Below are 22,299 nucleotides of genomic sequence, written 5' to 3'. Positions count from 1 at the left end.
TATTGTTGTGCCTCCCAGAAATAGACAATAATGTGGCTCATGCAGAGATTCATTTATTACCTCTAAATATAAAAACTGACCACATGTCTGCTCCCCGTTTTGATTTTGATCATCCTATTTTTCCTTCTTTTTTTGTTTGTTTTTGTTTTGATACTTGTTATTGGTCACCTGCTCTTTATATTTTATAGCTATATTTAGGTGATCTAATCCATTTCAGGAACAGATTCTGATGGCCTACATGCTTGTTTATAATGAGAGATTTGAGTTTTATTTAGAAATGGTTCACAGAAGGTTACAGGCGCATCGCAATAAATTAGAATGTAAATGTAATTCAGTTAAATAATTGGGTTTTTTTTCTCAAAAAGTGAAGCTTCTATCCTAGAATTATTGCAAAGAGTTATACATTCCAAGCATTTATTATTGGTGATTTGGTGATCACAGCTAAAGAAAACCCAAAATTAGGTTTTTCAGAAAATGAAAATGTGACAAATAGTCAACAAAAAAAAAAAAAAAAGATTTCAGTACAAAAAATGAGGCTACTGAAATATATATCTTTGTACTGAACAACAAATGCTCTCAGGGCTGTTACTTATCCGGCCTCTTTTCGCATGAATTACTGCATCAATGCAGCACAGCATGGAGAAAATCAGCCTGTGGTTCTTCTGAAGCGTTCAGAAAGGCCATGTTGTTTTAATTTTGACCCTCAGCTCCTCCACATAACTCTTCCGTGTCCTGTCTTCCTCCTGACGATCCCCCACTGACCCAACCTCACTGAAGTTGCATCAGGGAATCTTCTGCAAGTTAGATGATTGCTTCTTTTATTTACTTTTACCGATTTTAGGCGTCATTGCAGAGTTTCTAGATTAACGTACGGTGGCAATATACGTATGACAGACAAGAGTGGCTTGCGCAGGATAGTGAGGGGAGCTGAACGGGTCACTCATCTTTGGGGCCTCCCTCTCTGTGCAGGATCTATTTCAGGGTGGCAGCAGGAACAGGGCTCTGAACATTTTGAGAGACTCAAATGTCTCTCAACAGTCGGAGTCAGGCAAATGGTGCATCAAGTACAGAACCACCAGAGCCCATGCTGAAAGCTGTGAAAGTGCTGAAGATGCTGTTAATTCAGAAGTGAGCCAACATGCTGCTGCAGTTTCATACCATAGAGAGAAAGACTGATAGGTAGCGGCGGCTGGTGGTGATATTTGAAGGGTGGGCAATATATATATATATATATATATGGTAACACTTTATTTGATGGGTTGTGAATAAGACTGTCATGACACCGTCATAACCATGACATAACACCTGTCATGAACATGAGAAAGTCTTCAGGAATATTTATAACTGTTGTCATAAAGTGTCATTCAGTAAATCATGTCACTTTTAATAGAAAGTTCACATTATTCAAAATGTCTTCGTTATGACAACTTGACATTAACCAAGAAATTATGATCTGACATAAATTTGTTACTAAAGTATTACTGATTAAACTTTAGCTTTAATAACATAAAACTACATAATTTTTAAACTTTAATCAGTAATACTTTTGTAACAAATTTATGTCAGATCATGATTTCTTGGTTAATGTCAAGTTGTCATAACAAAGACATTTTGAATAATGTCAACTTTGTACTAAAAGTGTCATGATTTACCGAATGACACTTTATGACAACAGTTATAAATATTCCTGAAGACTTACTCATGTTCATGACAGGCGTTATGTGATGGTTATGATGGTGTCATGACAGTCTTATTCACAACCTGTCAAATAAAGTGTTACCATATATACAGTATATGTGTGTGTGGGGGGCGCGGGGTGGGTGTGCGCGTGCATGTGTACATGTATCTTTTTCACACTACATCTGTTTAATAATCCCTGATGAACAGTATGCAGTTTTTGCATACTATTTGCTATTCAGTGACATGAACATAAATTGATTGGATTTGATTCGATTCTTGCTACAAACACTAATTCAGTCGCTCCAAGGCCTGAGCTCATCTGACTCAGTCTTCTCTTCCTTATCAGTCCAAATGCAAATGTGGACTGAAGACAGATCAGTAAAGCACACAAACCTTTCTGCTTTTTCTTAGCAGGTGAAGTCCAGGTGTTTCAAAGTGGATCCAAAACATGGGCTAATTTGACCACAGAACAAGGGTAGGCTGTCTTTCTGTTCATCTGAGGTGAGCTTGTTACGAGGCTTTAAAACACAAAGCCAACATGTGGAATAGAGTTTGAGATTGCACTAGATTCTGATTTTCAAATGTTCTTCCAATTTATACACCAGTCATGGTGATGTGAGCGATTTTTCTTCAACAGAAGACTTAAATGGTTTTCGTAATATCTTCACTAAATGTTTTAGGATACTTAAGTTGATTGGTATTTTGCACTGGCCTATTCTTTCTTGAAAAGATGAAGCCTTTGCTGATCTCTCCCCTTTGTGCTAAACTGTGACACCCTCACGTTTCACTAAATTATGGACAGGACCTTTCTCACCTCTGCCTTCTGCCTTCTGCATTTGAAAATGCAATGGATATACATTAAAATAAAGCGCTACAATTTCTGCTAACTTCTCAACTTTTCAGGAAATTATGCATATGAATTTATTACAAGTTTGCCATCTGTATGACTTGGGATAAAAGACAATAGTAATTTACTGAACCAAATTACTACTTCTTCATCTTCTAACACTTTTAATGCTGCATTAATTTTATAGATTCGTGGTATGCCGTGCAACCTTTCCCATTTAAGATTGATAACCCCTTTTTTTATTTTTGTAAAACACAGAAAAAATGCATATTCTTTTTTTTTTTTTTTTAAATAATAGGCCTTGTAAAGATTCTGACAAACCTTAAAACCACACACTGATCTATTGTAGACTGATTTATTTTTCAGTTAATGTGAACATAAATGATTATTTTTAAGGAAGGTTGACAAGGCACTCATTTAAATGTTTTCTTTTTCTTTTTTCCCATGTTAAATTTTTTTAACAAGATGTTTATTTACCGATTTAACGATTTTCATCTTTGATTTCATTCTTGTTTGGACAAAATCTACACAGTGTGACTCACTATAAAACTTGGTTAAAATTCTGTGGTAAATTCCCAATTAATAGGCACTCAGTGACATAAACGTTTATTTTGTTTGGGATTTTTTTCTAAATAAAAAATTACTCTTCAAAATAAATTGAAATGCTATGTTAAAATGAAGTCAGACAACATTAGCATGCTATTTGATTCCAGAAATATGAAAACTTTATTCTGCGCTTTCAGTTGTTATCTTCAAATAGATATTTCCATTATTTCTATAGAGAGGTAATGCCAGTTGTATAGTTTTTGCAAATTTGTTTTGCATCTTTAGGACCAAGGTTTTGCTTTGAAATAGTTTTCTTTGCCCTTTCATGCTGTAGCACTTTGAAAGATGTCTTACGATATGTCAGGCTTCAAAAACACATAAATACGTGACCTTCTCTCTAATATCTGCTTCATGATTATGCAGTGTTTGGTATTTTAAACTCACTTGATATCCAGGTTGCAATCTCTAAAAGGGGAAATGACTCTGAACTGCTCACAAGTTTGCAAATGGTGACGACTTTTCACAAGAAGTCAAGGCTTTATATAGCAGTATCTGCTGCAAGGCTTGGGCAGCGTAAATCAACATTTTTGTACATGGTCTTAAACGTACAGAGGAAACGTTCTTTTTAAACATTTTAATCAAAACCAGTCAATACCATTTCTGGCATACCTAACAGATTTAAGTTCACTATTAATGACATAGGTCAGAAGCAGATGATGCAGATTTTAAAGCTTTTCCAGGAATCAAATTCTTCTAGTTTTGCTTTGAAACTCAGCTGCCTTAAGCTTTTCTGGCGGACTGAAGATAATGTCAATTTGATAAGTACAGAGCTACATAATAACACCTTTCTGACTGTTAAACACAGTGGAGGAGTTGTCATGGTTTGGGGTTGTGTTACTGACCTGACCATGATGGAAAATGAGGCGTTATTTCACAATGCTGTTTTCTGAGAGCTTCTGAGCAAGTGGGCCTCAAGATCCAGAACTACTCTGTACTGACCCAAAATATACAGCGTTTATTTAGCTCTTTTCCATATCAGTACTGAATGTTATGAATCTTTTAGGCTGAAGCCACTACAAGATTCATAACCATTCGTAAAGATGTTGCTGTAATTAACACAGATATTTAAAGCATAAATGTATTGCAGTATATAATTTGTTTCATACAAAAGAAAACATGTTAAAATAATGTGACATGAATTATTACAGTTGAGACAAAGACTCATCGCTGTTGTCATTTTACAACAGCGATGAATTAATGTGGATGGGTGCCTCTCCTTTTATTCCCATGCCATAAATATCCATGAATAAAAAGCAACAAACTGTGGAAGTGTGTTTTATGGGTGAGAGTGGGCAGCAACATGTTGGGGGAGGGCAGTTAAGATAACCTATGTTACAACTCTCCAGCACTTTGACCTCAAATTGTAGAAATGCTTTTATGGAAAACCTGTGTGGTTTTGAAATTTTTTAAAACAGATTTTGCTACATTGAATACGGCACATGCCTGCTTTAAATCTACTAGTCCTGGCCTAAATTAACATCAGTGTGTGCTTTTGTAACTATTTTAACAGTTTATGTGGGATTTCAGATGAAAAACGGTCATACAATATGTGACTTTTTCCAAGGCGGATCTTCTATTTAATTTAGCGCTTTGCTTAATTTAATGTTAAATATATAATCACGTAATGATTAAAAGTTGAATTTAAGTGGCATTTTCTATTTGCACCGCAAACCCTGCCAACTTTCCTTGTGAAGACCTTTAAGTCACAAAAGAAAAATAACATAAAATAAAAACGTTCAGAAATTGTCCCGGTCTGGACTAGTTCGTCTGCGTTGTCTTTAAAAAGTACGATACAATACTTTTCTTCTTCTTCTTCTTTTTACTTTTTGTTCAAAAACTGCGGGTATGTTTTGGAGAGGGGTGCGTTTGAATCTGGATGGGAGGCGGAGGGGGACTGCGTCCAATGGCAGGGGTGGGGAGGCGGTGTACGGTGGCGGGGAGGCGGGCGGCGCAGCAGCAGCGGCCAGCTGTTGGAAAGCGGCGCGCGGCGCTCCTGAACCTCCCGCTGCGTCCGCATCAGGTGGATATTTGTTCATCAGCCCAGCAACAGAGTGCACACGTCGGGACTCCTCCTGCTCGTTTTAGTAGATACCTGCGGTTCTTATAGTCGACTTCACGTTTCTTTTTTCGCGTCTCTCAAACTGGTCAAGTGTGGCGTAACACTTGCTAAACAAATCAAGTAGGAACAAAAAGAGAGGACATCGACAGAAAAAAAAAAGAGAAAGGTAAGCTTGTTAACAGCGTACGTTTAGATATTGTCATTGTGTAATTTTTTGGGGGTGTTTTAAGGGAAATGAGCAGCGTTTCCTTGGGTTTCCTGCGCGGCAGATTTCATGACACAGCTGTGTGTTAAGTACCTGTTGCTGTGTTATTAAGATCTGTCTGTAGATGAAGCTATATTAGACAGAGGTGCTTGGCAACTCGGGGACAGGCGGGCTATTCTTATACGCTCTATTTTGACTGACGTAAACAATACATTGGGTTTAATAATGCACAAACATTTCCCCCAGTTTCGTACCTTGGCATTATTTTTTATTTCTAAGGTTATAGAGGTCATTGTTTCAATTTACATCTCTCCTTTGTGAAAATTGGCCCATGCCATGATACCTCCTCTTCCAAATTAGATAGATAGATAGATAGATAGATAGATAGATAGATAGATAGATAGATAGATAGATAGATAGATAGATAGATAGATAGATAGATAGATAGATAGATAGATAGATAGATAGATTTTTGCAGGAAATTGAGGTCGTGCCATTTTGTGGTAAGCTTTCACTGACGGCTGGTTCCGATTTGCAGGAAATAAAAATTCTTTAAATGGCTGCCCACCAAATACACAAAGTCCTGAAATCTTTCATTCTCTATTTACTGAAAGGTCAAATGTCCTGATTGCGCCCGGAGTATGCACCATTGCTTCTCCGATCAAAAATATCAAGGCAATTGAATTATCTCCAGTTAAAATTAGACAAAAATTTCCTCACCATTACAGCGCTCGGGCCTGTCGTGAGTTTATGAACTGTCTGACCCTCAAGCTGACACACACCCCCGTACACCACCCCCCATACACACACATACACACACACGCACACAAACATAGGCTTTTGTGCTACATGTAGATGTGAATTATTAAGAAGCTATGAGTTATCATAAGTACATTTAAAAATACACATGTTTTTAAGAAGTCTAACTACATAACTCAAAAGTTGTTTTTTTTAACCCAAAGTTGATGCAGTACAACTTTGGGATCTGGAGTGCTTACGCTTCTTTGCACGTGAATTAAACTTGAGTTATCAGTAGGTTGACTGTGTCTCTGCTTGGACTCACCTGGTGCTGATTTTTTTTTCACTCCTTCCCAGTCCGTCTCTTTAGATCATTTATTACTGGAATCCCTCTTTCGTCTTGAGTGCCACTTAGGCAAAAAAAAACTTTCTTAAATTGAAAGGAGGAACCGAAGCCGTCTGCGCAACGTCTATACATGCCACATAGTTTAGCAAAATATTATTTGATACAGTATTATAAAGTAGTCTTCTGTTTATGCGACCTTAATGGATTCCTTTAAACTATCTGTGATTTGTTTGCATTTCTTTTGTTACATTTGCAAAATAAAATATATAAAAAAAATACAGAAGTATAGTTTAACACTACTGCAGTAATTAAATATGGTTCAAAATGAGGTACAAATAATGTATGTTTAAAAGGCTGGTTGTAAAAAAAGATACCGAGATGCTGTTCAAATCTGACAAAGCTGCTCTCGGCATTGGCTGAGCCACTATATTATAATTCTTTAACTGTACTCGATCTCTCCAGACCTGCTTGGTGGGGGGAATCTTCCGCAGTGGTCACTGTAATTTAAAAAAGTTTAAAAAATCTCAAGATACAATAAATTGTCAAAAAATGAGCGACAAACACTGAACAACTAACATTGTGGCACTATTTTAAAAAGACTGCAACTGACCTAAATATACAGAAACGGTTTCCTGGACTTTATTACAGCCGTGTGGAAGGATTTCTGTTACCAAGCGTTACTGAGTGTTAAACATAACGCTACGTCTATGTTAGTGTTGCTGACATTCATGTTCGCTACATGCTCGCTTCGGAGGAAGGATTTCTGTAAAGTCAATGGCTCAAGGTGGTCCGCTGCTCGTAGGTACCCTGCTTTTTACCAAGTGGTGTTAAATGATCAGCTATGATTAGGATCAATAATGCTGTGATCAGGATATTTTATTGGTGCTGGATGTGACATTCAGACCTTCTTAGACTGAATTGACCTGGTTTGGACTGAATTTGAACCTGTGAATTTGAAAATATATATTTTTTTCTGCCAAGTACCTTGAGGCTTTTGTTGTATGTTATGTTAATACAAATAAACCCAATTGAACGAAACTAACATTTTCCCCAAAGAACGTCTCATACGCTGTTAGAGATCAAACCCTTTGAGGATTAAATATTGTTGGTTTTGAACCTTCCCTAAAAGTACGCTGCTCTGTCAGAAATTTTAAAGGAAGTGGATTTTTGTGTCTCTAGCTACATTTACAGAACTCAAAAATATTTTCTCTGGAATGATCAAACTTTATTCAGCTGTAATTATAATTTCATATTGATTATGATGTTATGCACTTTGCTCCTGCTGCAGTTAGATTTTGTAAACACTTGTCTGAATTTTCTCAGGTTTCTGTCAAGAACATTAATAATATTGTTTTACAGCAAGCTGAATAACACAGTGACTCAGTGTCTCTTGCTAATACGTGTAGGCTCCTATAGCCACACTTAACACACGTTAATTCCTGATGACTCCCTGTACTCTCTTTTGATGTCAGATAATCAGCTATAATCTGCCTCAGTTGATGTGCCTGCACGTGTTTACCAACTTTCTGAAACATTTACTCGCCACCATGCTCTGAATGACTCATGGAAAGAAAACCATCAAAGCAGAACCCTCAATTCTGTGCAAATGCCCTACTTTTTTCCCTTTCTCATTCATGCGTGAAGTTTACTTCAGCATGATCACATGGTGCATACAGTGTAAAACAGTCAGTGTGAGTTAATTGGAATCGAACTGATTGAAATGGACCTGTTTGATTTTTTTTCTCTTCTTTTTACTTTTCTCTGCACCTGGTGCAGTTCCTGGTGATCTGCAAGAGGATCCCGGTGTGTTGCAGAGCCGGTGTGTTTTCTGCTGTCTTTTGGATCTAATAGTCATTTTCCATCACAGACCCATGAGCAGCTTTCTTTATGTGCAATCAACACTCTATGATCGTACTTCTGTCTCGTATTCACGAGGTTTTCAAGTACATGCAAACGAGACACGTTTCTTTTTCCTTTTCATCTCCACCTTTTCTCAGAGATGGCTTGCTCAGGAGTCGACCTGCGAGATGAAAGGTCACAAGGAGCAGGTAGATTCTGGTTTACCTTACAGATCTGCACACACGCGGACCTCAAATAGCCGTTTTAATATGGGAAATCTTGCATTATGAGCCGTGAGGCACAGCCAGGCTTTTCCTGCCCGTCTTGGCCTTTAGGCTCTTGACAAACCTGTGAAACCACAAAGAGCACTGCAGCCAGCTCTGCGCTGCCTGGCTGGATGCAGGGCTATATTTACTCATTTAGTGATGTGTTTTTCACAGAGCAGTCTGTGGCGCTTGGTAGCTGTAATTTGGTTATTTGGAAGACGAGGGGAACCTTCTGTAAAGACGCGAGATAAAGATCTTTTTGCGCTGCTTAAAACATATGTCCCACTTCCCTGTCTTTCCACCCATAAAATGTCTTGATATGAGGTTAAATTGTCTCACTTCTGGTGTGAAAAAAGCTAAAGAGCTTGCCTGAGGCCTTGTGTGAATTCTTTGTGGTATCAAGGTTGTCAGTCAGACAGACCAACACTGGTTTTTGTGGTCCTATTTGTCCATTACGTCCTCTGTTTCGCCGAAGGGCATCGTAGGTTTAGTGACGATGTGTCACATGTCCGGTGCATTGGATTTCATTTAACTTTATAAGGTAATTGTCAAAGAAGCAGATTCCACCAGAAGTGACCCAGATGTCTTTGTGCCAAACTTATGTTGAGGGGCAAGCGGGCACTTCAGGGGTCATGGGAACATGGGCGCCATATCCGCTCAAGCAGCATCAGCGGGGGCAAGCGACTAAATTTAGAAAACTCTGCTACACGTCTAGAATTAAAGGGGAAAACCAGGGAAAATTCCTCAGGGGTTTGGAGATGCATCGTACGGTCATCATGAAGTCACCAACAAGAGGTGCAAGTTAGTGTTTTGCTGCAAAGCACGGAAGAGTCCAGCAAAAGTAGCAAATTTTTATCTACTATAATCCCATGGTCAGTAGAAGAGGAGTGAGAGCGAGGTTTTTGACACCAAGTAAATAAAGAAAACAGAGTTTCAAAACATTCTCAAGCCAGCCGCAATCCATCCATGTCTATGCCCTCTGCCCCTCAGAGTCCCGCTTTTTCTCCGACCTAGCTGTGCATGAGAGAGGAGTGGGTGGCTCACGTCGTCGGGCCATCTTTCAAAAGCACACATACAAACACACCCACACACACGCGCACGCACATACCGTTTTCCTTCTACTGTTTGGTTTAAGCTATTGCCTGCTGAACCTCTAAAAAGGAGCCGTGGACTGTATTTTTAACCCCGTCTCTTGGGGCCAAGCGGTGTATTCGAGCACCGCGCTGCTAGGCTGGGGAGGGGGGGAGAGTAACACACGCAGACTGAAAGAGTCTGCGTGGACAAATGGTCTGGCAAAAGTGGCTCTGACTTCAGACCACATCGCCTTATGGTGGTAAAAATAAACATCTACCCCCCACCCCCCATGAACTGAGAGGAAGGAACCTGAGTCACTTAAACCAAACTGAGGATATTTTCTCATCAGAAATATACGGATGTGAGAGACTTTTCTTGTGTTTTTTTTTTTTTTAAAGAAAGGTGGATTTTGCTTGAAAAAGTAAATAATTTTGTAAAATCTTAAGGTTTGCATTTTTTATTTTAGTTTTATGTAACCAGAAATAGGCTGAGTTAACTCCGTCAGGAGTCGGGATGTAGAAGTGTTGAACTTAAATATGTGCATTCACATAAGAATAGAACAACATAAAAATGTCCTTTATTCTTATATTTTTTTATTTATCAGGATTTTGCCTAAATGACACACAAGATACCACCCCCAAAAAACTCCTGTGTTGCCAGTTGCCTTCTGGAGTCACCTGCTCAATAAAAAGTCCAGATGTGTTTACTTTAATTTTTAAAATATATACCCAGCTGTCATGTAAATTTATTAGAGAACATTATTGAACAAAAATCTATTAGCGACAGACCACACATCCAGCTTTTATTTAAAAGTGGCAAGACAAAACAGTTGGTGGAAGAAAGCCATCAGAAGTGCCATTTGCATTTTCCAGAAAAACATAAATGATGGGACCAACTTCCTGATGAGGAAACGTGGTAGTGGCAGCATCGTGGTATGGAGATGCTTTTTTTTTTAACCTTGAAAGGGAAGCTGGCAGGTTTGCGACAAAAATGCAAAAAACGTTAAAAGTCCTGTAATCAACTGTCATTTGTTTTCAGACTCGTGGGAGAAGACATGGGGAGAAAGAAAATCCAAATTTCTCGTATTCTTGACCAGAGAAACAGACAGGTGAGCCTTCACGTGCCACAAGCATAACTGTCTCAGACGTTTTTGTGAATTTTTAATATCAGTCTCATAACTGTTGCTAAGAGATGTTTGATACCAAACTGACTTTTTTTTTTATTATTCTGGCGATATTCTCTTTTTCATTATTGAAATTCTCATGTTCAGCAAAGCAATACAATAGATGGAATGTCTAATGTGCTTCATCAGATAAATAAAAGCTGCGAAGATCAAAACTCAGTAAAATACGTTCAGGAAAATCAAAGCGTAGGAACGGGCTAAAAGAAGCGGCTAATCCAACATAAAAGATCAAATTAAAAGCCAACGTAAAAAAAAAAGTGTTTTCACCTCTTAAAGCAAAAAATACCGTAGAGACTGCAGTTTGGATGTCAAGAGTTTGTTATTTTCAGTGCACATATTTTTATCAATATCCTTTAGATTTCCATGTTAGAGATAAAGAAAAAAATATCCCGTGCTGTTTTGCGTGTTCAAAACAACCAGAGCGAACACTGCCCTATCTGACATGTAAATCAGTGTGATGCGATTAAAATGTTCTGCTTCTACGCATTTATGAACTTTTGCGTTTAGTCAGAAAATGACTTTTAGACATTTGATTAGCAGATAGGCAGAAAAGCTCGTTGTGTTGCATTTTGACAAGGAGGGGTTTTCTTGTTTTGTCTTGGGTTTATACTTTGCTGCATCTCTGCTAACCTCTGCACACCTCTCAAGTTAAAAAAAATAATAACAAAGAAACACTTTGCAAACTTCTATATTTTTATAACATAGATACAATACAAAACATTTGTATCTTCAAAATATAAAGGAAATGCTTTCAGGAGTAATAAGGTTTTGAAACTATTATCTAAGTCTTGACAAGACAGAAATAGTGCCATCAAAGTGGGTCGATATGATAATTTGCTGAATTGTCTGGTAAGAGGAGGCAACTTCTGCTATGATGGAGAGCTCTAAGTCTAATCAGGTCTAAGTCCTGGTTGTCAACAACTCAACTTTTTCTTATTGCCTATAAATTTATGTAACCTGCAGAGGTTTTAGAAAATGAATTGAGGACACCAAAACACCAAAATGAAAAGAGGAAATTGGCTTCAGGATAAAGAAAATAAATATTTTAGAGTCAAGAAAGTTTATATACAGCGGTTTTTTTCTATGTAGACACTAGACTCTGAGGTATTTGTGCAAACCTGCAGTTCAGGGACGATTATAGTTTAAAAATACACGGCGAAATCCAAGATGAAAGAAATTTGAGGTCACAACAGAAGAGGACTGATGTTCGCAGCTTGTCCGTTGAACACTGTTCTTTTTGAGTTATTTGAATCGGAGATATTTTGAGTATCTTACATGTGTGATGAAAGACAGTCCTTATTACTGTACATATTGTGAAGTCCAGGTAGAAAGTGCCTGTTTGAGGATGTGCTCTTTACAGTTAAGATTTGGGGTCAGCAACCTTTTCGGTTTAAAGAGCTCATTTTACCCCGATGCTTTAAAAAATTACATTTGTCTGGATCTTATAAATTTGAATAAATACTTGAAAAAATTTGAAGCTAATGAAATTCAACTTATTAGATTTTAGAACAAAATAAGTAATCTTTTACAAAACAAAACAACAACAAAAGACTTTATTTTTTGAACGAGGCCACCTGAGTGAACTCTCTCTCCATTAATGAAAACCTTTTGTCATTGGTGCCCTCCTGTTGTTTATCCTCATTAACAACATGCAGAAGAACTGATGAATGGTACTAAAAATGACAGTGTTAAGCTCTCAAAAGGACATGACATATTGCATTTATTCACAGCATGCTGATTTGTCTTTTGTTTGTCTTTTTTCCCCTTCACTGTGGAAGGTGACCTTCACTAAGCGTAAGTTTGGCCTGATGAAGAAGGCGTACGAGCTGAGTGTGCTCTGTGACTGCGAAATCGCCCTCATCATCTTCAACAGCACCAACCGTCTGTTCCAGTACGCCAGCACTGACATGGACAAAGTTCTGCTGAAATACACAGAGTACAGCGAGCCGCACGAGAGTCGCACCAACACCGACATATTGGAGGTACTGTGAGAGCTTTGTAAAAGAAACCCCATGAAATTAGAAAAATCAAGTCTAGGCAAAATACATCAGTTGTTGCTAAATTGACATCACAAGAGACTGTTTGGAGTGCAATAATTGGGTGCTTTTATATTCCACATATAGTCACAAACTTGCATGCCATTAGTATATACTGTATTTGAGTTTGCATATACACATCTAACAGTGCCGAAAATACAAAAAGTAAGAGAGAATGTTGGAAACGTAATTGAGATGAGAAACAGAGAGAAGAAAATCTGAATTTATTCTAACTGATGTCGTCGTTGTAGCCCTGCTAGAGTTTTATTAGCAGAATGTTTTACAATGTTTTATGATAAATTGATGCATTATAAAGTTGTAGATTGCAAACTCCGAAACAGATCAACGCAGGAGGATGTGTTTCTACACCATTTTTCCATGATTGGCACGTTTCAACATGCAATCTTTTTTTTCCTGCATCAGACGCTGCGCAGGAAAGGCCACGGCCTGGACGGCTCCGAGCTCGACAGCGAGGAGAGCGCGCAGGCGGCGGCCGACAAGTATCCCGGCAGCGACAGCATGGATCTGTCTGTGGCTCGCCAGCGCTTCTGTGTCAGTCCACACACACACTTCTGCTTTCACTCGCTCGAGTCGACACAGATTTTTTTTGCAGCACAGATGCTCAGGTGGTGACAGTTTAGAAGTTGCGCTGTTGTTCTGATCCTCTGTGCCGTTCCTCATGTCTTCCAGCCTCCCTCTCTTTTGTCACCGGAGACTCAGTTCCTCGTGTCCGCCGGGTGTGAGAACGGCTTCCCCAACTCTTCGGCGTCCGGCGCAGCCTCCCACCGGCCCCCTGGGTTTAAAGCGCTGAGCTCTCGTCCGGGTTCTGCGAGTCCAGCAGGACCGCACCCGGCGTTCATGTCCCCACATCCAGGTGTGCACAGCAGCTCTCATAAAACACCAAATGAATTTTTTTTTTTTTTTTTTACAAAAGCAAAGCCTGAACAATATCTTAAATCATTTACGAAATTACATTTCATGCTAAGTCAAATTTGAAACATTTATTGTAGAGCTTTCCATTTGAGGCAGAGTGAACAGCATAAAAAAATCCATCCAGCATTCTGTTATATTCTCACAGAGAGTTCACAGTGAATTTCATGTGTATGCTGTCAGCTGTCTGTGCAGCTGGCTGTGAACTCACAGGAAGTGTGTGTGTGTCTGTGTGTGTGTGTGTTTGTGTACACTAATCCACACATGCAGTGAGCCTTTTTTTTGTGAAACTGGCCCTCCACCAGTGTAACAGCAGCTATAACCAGTTTTGTGGTTTTTGCACAGAATGCATCACACCTGCCTGTCATGTCGGCCTCTTTTACCATTTTCATCTTTACCTGCCGATCTCACGTAGCGATTCAGAATGATTTTGGTTTTAAATGACAACATGTTTACCTCTGTCATCTCGAGACAGATTCTGTCACGCTGCAAAAAAGCTCCTGTGGTTTTTTTTGTTTGTTAGTTTTTTTTTACTTTCATCAAGAAATGTATTAGTGTTGAGCTTTTAGTTTCCAGAAGAAGGAGGTGAAGAATGTGGCACTTAATAAATGAGTCGTCAATAGGTGAGGTAAGCTTTGGACTCCATTCACGCCCCGCTGTTCTCTCCCTCTGATTAGGCATCGGCTACTCCATGTTCTCCCATGGCAACCTGAACCGAGCTCTGGACATGAAAAGCCCTCCTCCTCTGAGCCTGGGCAGCGAAAACCTGCGGGCAGACGCTGCTAATCAGGCCATGGGGGCCACAAGAGTAAACCACAACTCTGCTGTGGGTATCTATTGCGTTGCGATCAAAATGAAACAATCTGCCACTTGCTGAGCTTATAAGCCAATGTGCACAACTCTTTTACCTGCCAGTTGTAACATAATTTCACAGTTTTCTTTCTCACTCATCCTCATCTCTCACTACAATAGTGGTTACAAGTCACAAGGAGTGACGTCACTGCACATTTTGTGTTTCACTATTTGTACTTCTCCTCATCATCAGAGGAGTCTGCTGTACCAGGGCCTGCACAGCAGCAGCTCGATGGTGGCGATGGGTAAAGCGGGTCTCCTGAGTCACAGTTTGGGGGGCTACGGGCTCCCCCCTGCTGGAGCCTCTGGTAAATCTGTTTTCAATTATTTTTCTCTACAGTAAAAATATATATATATAATACAGTGTACACAATGCTTTGAAGATATTTGTGTACCCTATGTAAATTTTTTCTTTTCAAATTTTTATTTTTAAGTTGTATTGTTTTAAGTGATTTGATGTCACGAACAGAAATCATTGCATAATTGGGAAGCAGAAGGAAAAAGAAAATATATATATTTTTTTTTTTTTTACAAAAACAAAATCTGAAAATTGTAGCCTGTGTTTATATTCTGCCTTCCAGACTAAACTTTGTTGGAATACTTCCTGTCAGCTTCCTCCTGAGCTGTGGATATCTATAGCTCTTCCAGAGTTACTTTGCTCTCCTTGCCTGGCTTGTTAGTTTAGGTTTTAAAGCCTAACCCTGGCGTGATTTTATCCGGCCCTTTATCTCTGCTGTGTTCCTTGGTCTTTATGATGCTGTTTGTTCACTAATGTTCACAAACCTCTAAGGCCTTCATAAATCGGCTGGATTTATACTGAAATTACATGACAAACAGGGGGAGTCTATCTGCTAAATGTGACTCATGAAGGTTGCTCCGGATGATATTTGGGGATATCAGAGTAAAGGGGCCAAAGTACAAATCCAGATCATATTTTTAACATATACATATATGTACAAACAAAACAAAAAAAGAGAAAATATTCATTATTATTCTTACCTTCTCAATTTTTCACTAATTTGCATCAGTTTGTTTCCTTAACTGAATATATGTTGCTATATAGCATAATGGACATGCAACGGACCCAAGGCTAAGGTCTATGCTAAAGGCTGAAAAGCCCTCAGTAAAGCCAGGCCCAAGATAATAGTTATACTCGACTTGTATGTAGGGCTGACAAATTTTGACCTCACAGCAAGACCACAAATGTAAATGCTTGTGCTTGAGGTGCAGTCAACCTGCTGCATTCTTCATAAGTTAAGACTAAAAATGGCAGGTGACACTAATAAGAAAGTGACACCTCTATTGCATTGGGAACTACATCCATTTTAGAGACGAATCTCGAATCTGTCGGTAGTTTCAACTTCCCTCTTCTATTTTTCTCTTAAGCTTTTTTATGTTTTTGTGATTATTTTTAACTTTCCTGGTTTACCAGCACAGTGAAGCCTCCTCGCAGTCTCCTGACTCGAGCTCGCCCGTTCCTCAAAGGCGGCTTTCAAACAGCAATTGGCAAGTTAGTGTTCGCTGAATGGTCAACAGCTGTCCGCACCGACTACTATGAAATTGGCAAATGAAACCATAAATGTCATTTTTATCTCCAAAAGACTGATGGAGTTCGATTGTAACGGCGTAATTACGAAAGACAAATGTTCCAGCATACTCCTACACCAATGTTTGGAGACAACCAAGGACATCAGGTGACATGAAGTGACAGTGACTATTGTAAAGTGAGGCCTCGAGGTTCTGCTGTCAAGCTACTTTTAGATGTGTCCTTGGTCATGAATACCTGAGCTGAATTCCCAGATAACCTCCTCAGCGTACAACTGAGCCTTGCTCAAGTTTTGAAGCAGAGGCGCATCTTGAAGTTGCAGTACACCGACCCACAAGGACTGGAGTTTTACACCCCTCGTGTAAAGAGTGAGAAATACTTAAGGGAACCTCAGTTTAGTTTGCTCAACCGAGCAGCGAGTAGTTTATTGTTCAGTTTTTCAAGCTTTGCGCCCAAATTCAAAAACAACAACCCTAAGAAAGGAAGCTGGTTTGTGTTGTTTCCTAAAAGAATTAGCTGGTATATCTTTTCATACAGCGTAGTTGTTTTGCTGTTGTTGTCTCCCATCTCTCGGAGATTATTTTCTTGACATTCCTGTCTGTCTCTTTGTTTTAGAGTACAGCCAGCCTGGTTTCTTTCACTCTGTCAGTTTACAGCGAGGACCGGTGAATCCCTGGCAGCATGAGTCTCAGACTCCTCATATCAACTCAGGGTAAGTCATAAAGCTGGTCCTGCGTCTGCAGGAGATTGTCTCTCGTTCAAATGTTCATTTCGTAGTGTCCACCTGTGTTTCATAAAATTAGGGGAGTAAAATGCACGAACCTGTCTCGCGGCGATGTAACGGATTTCCTGAAGAGAACCAACTGTAGACGTATATTTTATTTTAAGCAAGAGGAATAATGTTGCAGGTTTTGACTTATCAAACAGAGACACATCTATAGATACCCTCAAGATAGAGTTATGTGACGGAAAAGGGAAAATATTGTTTTTATCTATCAGGTCACTGAGAGATGACAGAATACAGTGCTAGTCAGACTTCTCTATGTTGAAAGTAAAACCAAAATTGACACTAGCTCTAATGAAACGATAAATCGTGAGAAACGAAAAGAGCGAAGCAAATGACACATAAAATAGTATTTGTTTCTGTCTTTCTGGTAGCCATGACATGCGAAGCGTTTGTTGATCTCAACCTTGAAATAGAAACTGCAGGCGCCTCGGGAGGAAGTTGTCTAAAAGTCTTAAAAACCTTGGTTTTCAATCTGTGTTCGCATCTGAATCACAAATGTGGAAATCAAAGAAATAAATAATTCATTCATTGATAAAAATGCATGTCACACTGTGAAAACGGGAAAGACCAAAGTACAAAATAGGAAAAAAAAAAAGAAATGATGATTTCTTCTTCTTATATATATGCAGAAATTATGTGCAAAAGCACGATATAACTGTCCCCCATTGTCTCCCATTGCAAACACAAATGTCTTTGTAGTTTTTAGTGAGTTTATGAGAAAGAGTAAAAAAAAATGTATAAAAATGCATAATTATTTAGAGGAAGAAAATTGTGGCTTGCATTCATCTTCAGTCAGTACTGTAGTAGGGTCAGCAGTTTATCAGCTATCTTTTTTTTTTTTGCCATAATTACATCAGCAAATGTTTTGGAGAACGTCTCAACTAGCTCTGCATCTTTGTAGAAAAGCACAACCTCTGTCAGATTGGCTCAACTTTGACATTAACAAGATATTTTCAAGCAATATGTGAAATATGATTTGATCTGAACTATTTCTTTGTAGCTCTGGGTGTAAGTTTAGAGTCATTGTGCTGCTGGAAGGTTTACCACTACCCAGGTCTCAAGTCCTCTGTGGTCTCAAGCAGGTTTTCTCTCAGCATCGCCCTTTTTTTAGCCCCATCTGTCTTCCCATCAACTCCGACCAACTTCTCTATCTCCACTGAAGAAAAGCGTCACCGAAGCATAATACCACCACTACCTTATGTCACTAGGAGGACGGTGTGCTCGATCTTAGTTTTCCACCACGCATAACGTTAAGCATATGGGCCAAAGGCTACATTTTGGTCTTATCTAACCAGAGCACCTCCTTTGATAGGTTTGCAGTGTCCCTTTATGACTTGTGGCAAACTGCAAATGAACTTTATTCCAAAACTGATTTTATTCTCTCTACAATTCTTTGAAGGATATATTTTTTAAACATTTTATTTTATTTCAAAATTCTTTTTCTTTGACTTTACACTAATGAGATATTTTGAGTTGGTGTGTAAAACATAAAAGCCAAGAGGCTTGCTGCTTTATCGGGATAAATTGCAAAAAAACAAACAAGCGCAGGACAAGGGGAAGGAATAGTTCAGCACTGTACTGGACACTTAACTAGTATCAGTGATTCAGCAGGGTGATGGCCCTGTGGCGTGAATGTGCCGTTAACTAATACTTTAACTTGTTGTTCCCAGAATGTCCAGCGGGGGGTGCTCCTTCCCACCTCAGTCTTGCTCCTCCAACTCCTCTCATCTTGCCTCCTTGAACCTCAGCATCAAGTCGGAGCGAAGCTCGCCTGACCACATGTGCTCTCCGTCCTCCCCTCGTCTGCACCACCTCAGGCAGCATTCGCCCACGGGCAACGCCGACGTGGCGCGCCACAGCCCTCCGGAAGCCCACCCGGCCAACAGGACGAAGGAGTTTCCCAAAGCCGGCTACCCGCAGGACGGAGAGGAGCGAGGGCAACCTGTCAGGCAGCTGGAGATGAGCGACGGCTGGCAGAGATAGCCAGCTGCCACCGCCTCCCGCTCAACGGCTGCCAACAAAACCCGACAGGGTCGAGATGTTTTCTAGAGCGTCCCCCCCCAGCCCCGTTGGGGACGTCTCGTCTCGCAGAGCTGGGCTCTTCAGGGTAGGAAAGAAATCCTCCCTTCAAGTCACTCGCTTGATCCCACGAGGCGATGGACGCATACAGACTTTCTCCTTCTTTTTTTTTTTTTTTTTAGATTTTTCTGTGCTGAAACAAAATACAGTTTGATTATGTTTTTTTTTTGTTTGTTTGTTTTGCACCTTTTGGAAAATAGTTCAAGACTAGCTGAGACCAGGTTTTCAAACTGGGGAAGAGTTTTCCCCAGTTTAAAAACCTGGGAAAAAAACTTCCCCAGGTTTTGGGTTAAAGATTTCTGAAAGTACATTTGGCCTTTAAAACAGCATCTCTTCCAAGTCAAGACTGAACCAAGACATGAAACAGCATTTTTAAAGGCTATGAATAAACATTGAAATTTATTTTATTTTAGAAAGTGTAGATTTTTTTTAAAAATGCTCAAGCTAATTATTGACTGACTAATTGATCAGTCAAAAACAGACCTCTAAATATAATAAAAAAGGCTTTTGAAACTAGCAAGAGGCTTGATTTGAAACTTAAGGATTCAGTCTGACATAAATAAATATGTTGATTAAGAACCAGTCTAAAAATATGCAGTGAAGTTCATTTGCATGCAAAAGCAATCTTTTTTTTAAATTCTGTTCTTCGATCATAAATGTAAACTTGAAAAGACTAATTTTCCCCCTGTAGGAGCAGCTCTTGTTCCGTGATGCTAAGCTAATCCGTTAACGTCTAAACCATTTTCAGACTCCATGTGAACACGCCTGACTTGTTTAAAGCAGAGTTCTCAGAATTGGAACCTGATGCTTTTTCTTCTTGCTCTCAGGTTTGACACATTTTAAGCTTTAACTCTCTTTTTTATATATATATATATCTTCAAATGAGGGAGATTTTTTTTTAATAATGCACAAATGTGATCCCCAAGCTTTATGTTAAATCCTGCGAAACCAAAAGAAATATCCACATAGTCCTGTGCACACATGTGCAGCCCGGGTAAAGATGTGTAAAAGCGTTAGACATTGATGGCGGCAGCATCATGTCACACTGAAAGTCCTGGATCCTCTCTTATCATCTCTGATGAGCTCCTGAAATGACCAGGATTATTTGCCTGATCAGCTATTTGGCTTAATTTGCTCACGTGTTTAAACATCTTGAGGCGACACACTTTCAGTCTTCTGGTAGGAGTCCAGTAAATTTCCTTAAATCTTCTGGTATTCACAAAAACAATAAACATGTGATGAATTGTAGCAGGTTTTCTGCAACCTGCAGAAGATAATTAGCGTCATAGATACTCCACCATACTTATGAATAGAAGTTAGATAGTTTTCCCGACTTGGCTCCCCAAAAGTAAGTCGATATATAGATACGATTTTGATATTTGATAGTTATGATAACTCCACCTGAAAAAAAATCCCCCATTTGCTCAGATTTTCCTTCTCCCCTCATTCTGTTCACTGTGTGTTGGCACAAAATACATGCCTTCCTTCTAACAAGTTGCCGAAAGAAATGGGAATCATTAATAAATTAAAGCTTGCATTTTTCAGTGTAATATTACGCTACAATAAAAAATAAAATGAAAAAACCCAGTGAATTTATTGTATTCATCTTTAATACCAATAATAAATGTGGATGGGTGCTGAATTGAACGTGGTCAAATAAGACTTTGTTACCATGGCTGCCGTCTCTCGCCTCTTCATGTTGTAGATATTACTGCTTATGCTGCTCACAGATATGGGACAATCTGCGTGATAAATCTTTGCTTTTCTATTGTATTGATGTGTAGGAAAAACTGCTGGTGGCCGTTCAGATCATTTCCTCTTCTTGTCCTCCAGGGGGTGGTATTATGTCACACTATCGCACCTAATAAGGCTGAGGCTGTATGCGGTAAGCTTTCTGTTGCTGATTGGTTAACTTAAAAAAGGATGTCCATGACCTGATGGAGGTTCAGGTTCATGTTTTACCTCAGTGAAAAGAGGTCGCCACATCAAACCTCTGCGGCGGAGTTAGCTTTGTTTTTATTTCATGCGTTTATATCTATCTAAAAAAAAAAAAAATGTTTTTATTAGTATTCTTATTTTACTGCAGATTCTTTTCTTTCCTAATGTTTGTTGAGTTCCTCTCCAGCAGAACAGAGACAGATTTTTATTTGATATTTGTCGTGAATCCGTTTAAATAAAAACATTTTAATTTGTACCTTATGCTCCTGGTTTCTTTCCTTCTTACTTTCGTCCTTTTTTACGTTTTCTTTAACATCTAACATTTAGTTAAATATCTCGCTTTGAAGAGAAAATGCGAATGTTTTGCATTGTCTGAAGGCTGATAAAAAATGCCATTTACTGCGCACCTTTTATGTTTCCCTTTATTTCTTCTTTTCTCACCTACTTTCTGTCTTTTGAACCCACATGCAAACACACTCCCTCATTATCATGTCACGGCCCTGTCACGCTCCTCACCACGCAGCCGCCAGAGTGGAGAACGAGAATGGGCTGCTTAAAAGCCCAGAGACCTTTATGTCTGGCTTGGAGAGAGAGAAAAGAAACTAAAATTGTTAAGTATAAAAAGGCTCATTTCCACAGCTGGTTGTCTCGCGGTGACTGTGAAGGGGCATTTGACGGAAACCCCACCTGCGGAGAATTTGCCTTCCCGCTCACAGCCAAACGGGGAACGAGGAGAGGCTGACCCCAGCATGGACCGACTCTGTTGTCTTCCCTCCAAAAAAAAGAGAGAGACTTTCACCAGGGTCATGTCTGGTCTGCTCCCCTGAGGACAGCCTCAGCCCAGTCTGTAGGGGATGTCTGGGTCCCCTGCACAGACATACATAGGAAATCACTATAGCAACCGTAGCCAGCAGCTTTTGGTTGAGGAGGCGCAGAGAGGTCTGAAGTGACCAGAGGCCTCCTGCACAGACATCGGTGAGGAGATGGAGTCACCTTTCAGTACGACGTCGGACACAAATTCTCCCCGATTTATTATAAATGTGATATTTTATTAAACTGCAACTCAAATTTCCTCTCCTGACTGCTGTCATGGGACATTTGTGATTTAAAAAAAGAATGGAAATAAAGCACAATTATCAGAAATTTATGTCAGATTTAAGATAAGAACTTTCTAAGAAAACACAGGGTACATTTCCCTTTTTCACATTCCAAAACTTTATCAAAGTTTCAAAATTGTGGCGTGCATTAGCCTCCTTTCCTCTGATGCCACTAATTAATTGCCTTCTTT

The 22,299-nt window shown here is 39.3% G+C and overlaps 1 protein-coding gene across 1 annotated transcript; it reads left to right on the top strand.

Annotated features, from left to right (window-relative positions):
- Positions 1-5,081: 5,081 nt before the first annotated feature.
- Positions 5,082-20,911, top strand: mef2b (myocyte enhancer factor 2b). Its single transcript, XM_028028149.1, has 9 exons — positions 5,082-5,358; positions 10,699-10,768; positions 12,622-12,825; positions 13,303-13,431; positions 13,570-13,753; positions 14,487-14,635; positions 14,855-14,969; positions 16,823-16,919; positions 18,665-20,911. The coding sequence occupies exons 2-9, from the start codon at positions 10,715-10,717 to the stop codon at positions 18,975-18,977; spliced, it is 1,245 nt and encodes a 414-aa protein (XP_027883950.1). The 5' UTR covers positions 5,082-5,358; positions 10,699-10,714; the 3' UTR covers positions 18,978-20,911.
- The last annotated feature ends 1,388 nt before the right edge of the window (positions 20,912-22,299 follow it).

This window comes from Xiphophorus couchianus, chromosome 9 (genome assembly GCF_001444195.1).
Source record: "Xiphophorus couchianus chromosome 9, X_couchianus-1.0, whole genome shotgun sequence".
NCBI lineage: Eukaryota > Metazoa > Chordata > Actinopteri > Cyprinodontiformes > Poeciliidae > Xiphophorus > Xiphophorus couchianus.
This window is presented reverse-complemented; position numbering and strand designations above follow the sequence as displayed.

Excerpts from the sequence above, each read along its gene's own strand:
- mef2b (XM_028028149.1), top strand. The coding sequence starts at position 10,715 with ATGGGGAGAAAGAAAATCCAAATTTCTCGTATTCTTGACCAGAGAAAC. Across the intron at positions 10,769-12,621 it reads TTGACCAGAGAAACAGACAG|GTGACCTTCACTAAGCGTAA; the intron begins GTGAGCCTTCAC and ends TCACTGTGGAAG. Across the intron at positions 13,432-13,569 it reads TGGCTCGCCAGCGCTTCTGT|CCTCCCTCTCTTTTGTCACC; the intron begins GTCAGTCCACAC and ends CATGTCTTCCAG.